Here is an 8,299-nt window from a genome sequence, read left to right on the forward strand (position 1 = left end):
ACATCAATAAATCTTCTTTTGCTTCACCATTTGCAGGTACATGTGTGTCACCTCTCTCCTCCAATATTTCTCTCTCTCTCTCTCTCTCTCCCTCTCTCCCATAGAATAAAAAAATAGAAAAAAAACCCCATCAAGTCTGTAACACCAATCAACAATTAATCAGACTTTGTTCCCTTTCCTTTTTTCATTTTTTTAAAAATAATTTTCCCCTTTAAGGTTGTTGTTTTCATTTACAGTAACTTCTAAAAGGAAAAAAACATTAAAAAAGAAATTATTCAAACAAAAGGACATTTCCTCAACTGTACATCCAAACTATAAGTATAGTAATTGTTTATCTCAATTAACCTTCATCTCTCTCACACACTCTCCTCACTCTGGTCACTGTCTTAGGGAACCCTAGAACAGCAACCCAGATAAACTGTTCCCAGACACACAGAGAAAATCAAAACAATTAACCTTGGATCTGCAAAGCAAAGCAAGCACTGAGGGCCATGGATTCAAATATTCAAGACTTTATAGACACATGTAACTCCGACAACACCTGCAACCTCATCGCCAATAGCACCACTACCAGCCTAACCACTAGTGCTACCTCTTCCTCAGCTGGTTCCACCTCCATCACCAGCAGCAGCCGCTACGAGAACCAGAAACGCCGTGACTGGAACACCTTTGGTCAATACCTCAAGAATCACCGACCCCCTCTCTCCCTCTCAAGGTGCAGCGGTGCACATGTGCTTGAATTCCTAAGGTACACACATACAATACACACCCTCTTAACTAGTTTTACACACCATGCACCTCTTCTTTCTCTTTCTTTTCTTTTTCTGATGAAGAACACATGTATCTTTCCGGTGAATCAATCTTGCTCGAACCAGATAGCATAAGAGATTACCGAGAGATGACAAAGTTCTTCATCTGGTCATACCAAGATTGTTTTCCTTCCATTGGACATGTGGTCTTTGTTTGTAATGAATGTAACCTTTTTTTCTATTTTTTTTTCTGTAATTACTGTTGTGTGTGTAGGTACCTGGATCAATTTGGGAAGACCAAAGTGCACACACCGATCTGCCCCTTTTATGGGCACCCAAATCCTCCAGCACCATGTCCATGTCCTCTTAGGCAAGCTTGGGGGAGCCTTGACGCTCTGATTGGACGTCTGCGTGCAGCTTTTGAAGAGAATGGAGGAAAGCCTGAGGCAAACCCTTTTGGAGCTCGAGCTGTGAGACTCTACCTTCGTGAGGTTCGTGATCTGCAGTCCAAAGCAAGAGGAATTAGCTATGAGAAGAAGAAAAGGAAGCGTCCACCACCTCAGCAGCAACCCATGCCACTGTCTCTCCCTCCTCCAGGTGCAAGTGCAACTCATTAGGGGAATCCAATTCTCACGCCACGCCAAATTCTACTTCTTTTCTCAGCGTCAAAACCTTCTTCCTCAACTGGGATCTCTTATTTCAATTCCAATATGCTTTTAGAGTTATGGTCTAATTTAGTATCACAACATTTAGGGTTTATTTTTCTTCTTTGTCAATTTTTTTTTGTTTTTGCGAAAGCTGCTATATCTGGTCTATATAGACTGTTTGTCTTTGGATCCTGTTTGTTCAGGGAGAAGCAAAAGTTTAAAATTAAATTCTGGGATATCATGCATCTCTGCTTTAAAAGCAGACAGTGCGGTACTGGTAGTAGACTGATAGTGCGTGGGAAGTACTGAAAAGGTGGAAGTGAGACTGTGAGAGTGAATGGATATACATGGAAGCCATGATCCTTGTGATGAGAAACCAAAAGTATGGTATTATTATTCATAGTTCTACATGTTTGTACTTTTCGATATTGTCAAGCTTAGACTTGTGAATTAATTATGTGTCTTAATTTTATCATTCTAGCTTTTGGGATAAATAAATGTTTCAATTTTCTCCTTTCCAAGGATTGAGTTTTAATATACACTTGATAACAATTTTATTCCACAAATAGATGATTGTTTTTGAACCAGGAAACTACAGGTAAGAAGTCACTTCCATACATGGTGATGTTGGATAACATTATTTTTACATTTGGGATATTGATGATCATCATTTTCTCATATCTACAAATGACCACTCTTTCTCAACCTCCTTTTTTCCTCACAGTTGCCACTTATATGCTTTACTGTCTCCTCCAAATATATTTTTGTGTGAGAAAACAATGATAGTCCCTCTAAAGCTTAATCATAACAACTTCTGTTTCAAAACTGACAAGATTTATTCCCTCTCAATCCCTACTACTAACGGCTGACTGTTAAATAGATCAAGTTGATTGATGATACTGATTATGCTGTAGTGCTGTCATTTCAAATGAAGTGAAATTATAAAAGGCAAGGAAAATTAATGGCAGACAATGTAACCAAAAACTTGTAATGCTTTTCTTATATTCATATAATACTTAAAAGGAGATTAATTAACCAAAATCTCCTCCCAGATTACTATGCATGTCATTAATTCACATGTCTTCATTTGAATTTGGTTATGTCTGCCAAATGGCGAAGTGATAAGATTTTCCAAAACATCTTGAATGGTAATAAGATAGGATGAGAATTAGGTTTTTATAGCAGAAAACTAAATTATGCAAACTTAAGTGTTAAAAAACTACAAATAAGTTGACAAAACAAAAGGAACATTTTTTTACTTTGGCAAGTTATATACTTTGAAAGGAATTGGTTTTTATTGTTAACAAATATGTACTACTGCAAGTTTTCAAACCAAACGCAGAAATATAATCACTACAAAAATTTCATAGGGAATTTAGCCGACAAATCTGTGCAATTTTTTTTGTCATCCACCCCTTAATTTGTATTATGTAATTATTTATTGAAAAGAAAGCAATTTCCACAATCTCTCTGATCATGAAGAGGCACCTATTATACCTCCATTTGCGCAAGCAAATACCAATAAGACAATGGATATATGCTGGAAAGATAAGCTAAGCTTCTTATTTTCCTTTTTGAAGTGATTCTAGTGGGGCATATATGAGACTACCACTTCAAGACATAGAGGATCTATTCTTTCATATAATGATTTAGGTATAAATTTCATAAGTACTTTAGTCTGTATATGAGGGCCATACAATTAAAGTAAGATTTAGTTTTATGATGTAATTTTTCTAATAAGCAGTGCATTATGCAGTTAACATAGTACTAAATTAAGTAAATATTTGATTTTTTTTATTAATTTTTTGAAGTGTAAAGGATTTTTACTGTTAAATACTTTTATCATATAAAGCATAAAGACAAATATAATTTGAATATAACAAAATTTGTAAACCATATACTACCTGGTCACAACAATGGAAGAAGATTTGGATTTGGGAAGGAAAGAGATTTAAAACTCACTGTAGAAATAATAGAAAAATAGTTTTTACAATCAACAAAATGGTGAAATTTTTCATCTGAGTACAACTTTGACTTCCTGCTGGTAGTTTTCCTCCCCTATTCGGTCAACCTATCTTTGTCTGTTTAAGATCACTAGGATTTTAATAACTATTTTTATTTATATTTTTTTTTAAATATTGCATTTCAACTTGAAAATAAAGATAAAACAGATCAAGAAGCAAATAAGTAAGCTGATAAGAAAATTTTAAATAATAATTCTTTCAAACAGATCACACTTTCTTTAAATAATAATGCTCTCATTGAAAATAATTCTTTTATATGTTTGAGAATAATTTTTGGATATATGTTTAAAAAAATTATTTTCTAATAATATAAAAATATAATTATTAATAAATTTCATTTCGTTATATTAGAAAATTAATTACAAATATGACACTTCATATTGTATTCAAAAAATAATTTTAATATTTTTTATTTATAATAAATAAATTAAATTAAAAAAATATTTAAGAGATATTCTAATCTTTATTAAGAAAAAAAGTTAAAAAACTTTCCAAATTTTATCCAAAAATTCCATTCAATATCAACACGATATGGACATACTATGTTTCCTAACTAATGTAACTTATATAAAAAAAACTAGGCAATTATCCAAAAAAATCCAACAAAACAACAAATTTTAATATATTTTACTTTTTTTTATCCGTAAAAAATAAATGAAATGTAGGGATACTTCAGAGGTGTCATAACCCTTATGTATAGAGTATTTATGTGTGTTACAACTAATAACCTAAAGTTTTTTTATTAACAAAGAATAAATTAATTCAATAGGAGTATTTAAAGGATACTTTAATAACCCTTTTATAAAAAAAAGTTCCTCTCACCAATCCTCTAACCTATAGGTCAAAGAGGAATCTTGCTTATAAGTTTACACTCAAACCAATTCACTTGCAGGATGAAGTCCAATTAGATTTTAATCTATACACAGAAGATTTTCTCTGTTACATTACTGTGATTGTAGAACTGTTAACACTGTATTTCACAGGACCACTTTTCATGTGCAAGGTTAAATATGTACGAACATTAGAACAATTTTTTTATTAAGTTTACACTCAAACCAATTCACTTTCAGAATTTTTTGCAGGATTATTAGTCCAATTAGATTTTAATCCATACACAGGAGACTTTCTCTGTTACATTACTGTGATTGTAGAACTGTTAACACTGTGTTTCACAGGACCACTTTTCATGTGCTAGGTTAAATATGTAGGAACATTAGGACAATTTTTTTTATTATAAGTTTACACTCAAACCAATTCACTTTCAGGATTTTTTGCAGGATTATTAGTCCAATTAGATTTTAATCCATACACAGAAGACTTTCTTTGTTACATTACTGTGATTGTAGAACTGTTAACATTGTGTTTCACATGACCACTTTTCATGTGCAAGATTAAATATGTAGGAACATTATGACAAAATTTTTTATTATAAGTTTACACTAAAACCAATTCACTTTCAGAATTTTTTTGCAGGATGATTAGTTCAATTAGATTTTAATCATACACAGAAGACTTTCTCGACTGATAAAAAAAAAACAGAAGACTTTCTATGTTACATTACTGTGATTGTAGAACTGTTAACACTGTGTTTCACAGAACCACTTTTCATGTGCAAGGTTAAATATGTAGAAACATTAGGACATAATTTTTTATTATAAGATTATACTCAAACCAATTCACTTTCAGGATTTTTTTTTCAGGATGATTAGTCCAATTAGATTTTAATCCATACACAGAAGACTTTCTCTATTACATTACTGTGATTGTAGAACTGTTAACACTGTGTTTCACATGACCACTTTTCATGTGCAAGGTTAAATTTGTACGAACATTAGGACAAAATTTTTTATTATAAATTTACACTCAAACCAATTCACTTTCAGGATTTTTTGCATTATTAGTCCAATTAGATTTTAATCCATACACAGAAGACTTTCTCTATTACATTACTGTGATTGTAGAACTGTTAACATTGTGTTTCACAGGACCACTTTTCATGTGCAAGGTTAAATATGTACGAACATTAGGACAAATTTTTTTATTATAAGTTTACACTCAAACCAATTCACTTTCAGGATTTTTTGCATTATTAGTCCAATTAGATTTTAATCCATATCTCTATTACATTACTGTGATTGTAGAACTGTTAACATTGTGTTTCACAGGACCACTTTTCATGTGCAAGGTTAAATACGTAGGAACATTAGGACAAATTTTTTTATTATAAGTTTACACTCAAACCAATTCACTTTCAGGATTTTTTGCATTATTAGTCCAATTAGATTTTAATCCATACACAGAAGACTTTCTCTATTACATTACTGTGATTGTAGAACTGTTAACATTGTGTTTCACAGGACCACTTTTCATGTGCAAGGTTAAATATGTACGAACATTAGGACAAAATTTTTTATTATAAGTTTACACTCAAACCAATTCACTTTCAGAATTTTTTGCATTATTAGTCCAATTAGATTTTAATCCATACACAGAAGACTTTCTCTATTACATTACTGTGATTGTAGAACTGTTAACATTGTGTTTCACAGGACCACTTTTCATGTGCAAGGTTAAATACGTAGGAACATTAGGACAAAATTTTTTATTATAAGTTTACACTCAAACCAATTCACTTTCAGGATTTTTTGCATTATTAGTCCAATTAGATTTTAATCCATACACAGAAGACTTTCTCTATTATATTACTGTGATTGTAGAACTGTTAACATTGTGTTTCACAGGACCACTTTTCATGTGCAAGGTTAAATATGTAGGAACATTAGGACAAAGATTTTTATTACAATTTGACTAACCAATCTATGTTTTGATATCTGTTTTTTAGGTCCTGCTTCAAAGATTTTATTTCATGCTTGGTGATAAACGAATCTTTTTGTAATCCCCCAATATAATAGACATGTCTTAAATTTTGTGATATAAGTTAAAGCATCTTTGAAATGCTTTAATTTATTCATTTTAAATATTGATAAAAAAAATCAAACTAAAATAAAGAGACTGAACACAATTTCTTAAACATATATTCTCAGTCAATTAATATCTAAAATAATTGATAGATTCTATTCTTTGGGTATTTTGTTTGATGTATGAATTTTTTATGTCTCTTAGATTAAAAATATGCACTTTGACCTTTGTAATTGGTAAGGTAGATTGATTTGGTTATCTGTTAAGACACTCTTTAAGTATTTTGTTTAATTATATTTATTTATTACTGATAAAAATATATTTAAAATATCAGTAGCTAAAGAATTATAAATATTTTTTATTAAAAATATCGTGATGTTAAGTAATTAAAGGAAACTTTTCTTGCTTAAAAAAAGGTATTTATAGGAAACATATTGATAAAAATATATAAAGAATACTAGAATAATCAGATAACCCAAATTCTAGTAGCTAATAAGATAAAAAGACAGGAAATCATCATCTAATTTCAGTAAACAGATACTAACTTTCTAACTTCAATCACCACAGCTGTAAAATCACAAGATTTCTTTCATTTTCAGATGGAACAAACTTCATTATGATCAGAAGTCACAAGGTCCCAAGCAACTTCTATCCACAGCTTTTTTCCATGCAAATTTTGTCCTTTGCATTTTATTTTAGGAACACAGCCCACGATGTTGAAGATAATGCTCTATATACTCATAAGAAAATTTTCATAATAACTTTATGAATCACAAAAAGTCAAACAAAATCAAATAAACATCTCTACAGTTTAGCAGCAAATGAGCAGAGATTCCCAACTAATCAAAACAAAAAGCACAAGGCTGGTTATAAAGAGATGATATCATATTGCTTTTGATTAAATTATGCTTATGAAGAGTTGTGTTAAAAAAAAGTCCCATACAAATAAAGTAGAGTTGTATGTATATATTATGTATTTTTATGACTGTATTTGAGTGCCTAGCAGATTTAGGTGTTTAAAAAATTAAAGAATAATGAAATTCATGCAACTAAGCATAGGTAATAATTTGTACTAGATTTTTCTATATCAAGTTAAAGCTACATAATCATGATGATATTAAGTCTTTATTTGAAAAATTAAATTTGGTTACAGACAGTATTAGAATCTTTTGGTAGAAAAATTTCATGGATATACAAAATTGAATGTATCTAAAATTTCCCTAAATTTAATGATAGTGAATCATTGCTATCAACAGATTAAACACTTTCAATCTTTTTGAATGACATGCAATTGGAATTTGTTCTTATGAATACGAGCTTAATTTATTTCATTAACAAAATTGAGATTTTGCCTTCTCACCATTGAGTTACAAACATAAGATTTAAATAAAGCAAATAAAAGATAAACAACATAGACTATCTTTCTAAAAATTTTGTTAGAACTGTTTTAAAAAAAAATCATTATTTTTTAATTTTAACATGTTTTGGGTAAACTTATTTTGAAATGCAACAAAAGAAAAAACAGTCCTACTATGTGCTTTAAGCAACTTGAAATGGTTTTTCATGAGAGAGGAGACATGTACAAGAAGCAGAATTTAAGAAAAACATAGATATGTGTGTTATACGTCTGACTTCTATTAAAAACATTATCTTACAAATTTCTGAAGTCTCACAATATTTATTACTAAGGAATCTTCTCTCAGATTTCCTTCCTTTTAACTTTTAATTAATTTTTTAATATATATATATCAATTTTTGTTTAAATAAAAATAAATAATTTTTTAGCAATAGGTTTCTTTAACACAAACTTACTCATAACAAGTAGCAGCTCAAACAAAAAGATTAGGAAAGTAAATGATCATATAGATCAACAAACATAAAATAAAGAGAACAAATAAATTCTTAGTAAAACGTTGAATTTTATCCCACTACAAGAAAATTCTGAAATAGAAATCAATTT

The 8,299-nt window shown here is 30.1% G+C and overlaps 1 protein-coding gene across 1 annotated transcript; it reads left to right on the forward strand.

Moving 5' to 3' along the window:
• The first annotated feature begins 309 nt into the window (after nt 1-309).
• LOC137814295 (protein LIGHT-DEPENDENT SHORT HYPOCOTYLS 3) lies at nt 310-1,917 on the forward strand. The gene is made up of 2 exons (XM_068616939.2): nt 310-748; nt 1,024-1,917. Exons 1-2 carry the CDS (start codon nt 492-494, stop codon nt 1,364-1,366), a joined length of 600 nt encoding a protein of 199 aa, XP_068473040.1. The 5' UTR covers nt 310-491; the 3' UTR covers nt 1,367-1,917.
• Nucleotides 1,918-8,299: the final 6,382 nt, after the last annotated feature.

This window comes from Phaseolus vulgaris, chromosome 1 (assembly GCF_051622355.1).
Source record: "Phaseolus vulgaris cultivar YP4 chromosome 1, ASM5162235v1, whole genome shotgun sequence".
Classification (NCBI taxonomy): domain Eukaryota; kingdom Viridiplantae; phylum Streptophyta; class Magnoliopsida; order Fabales; family Fabaceae; genus Phaseolus; species Phaseolus vulgaris.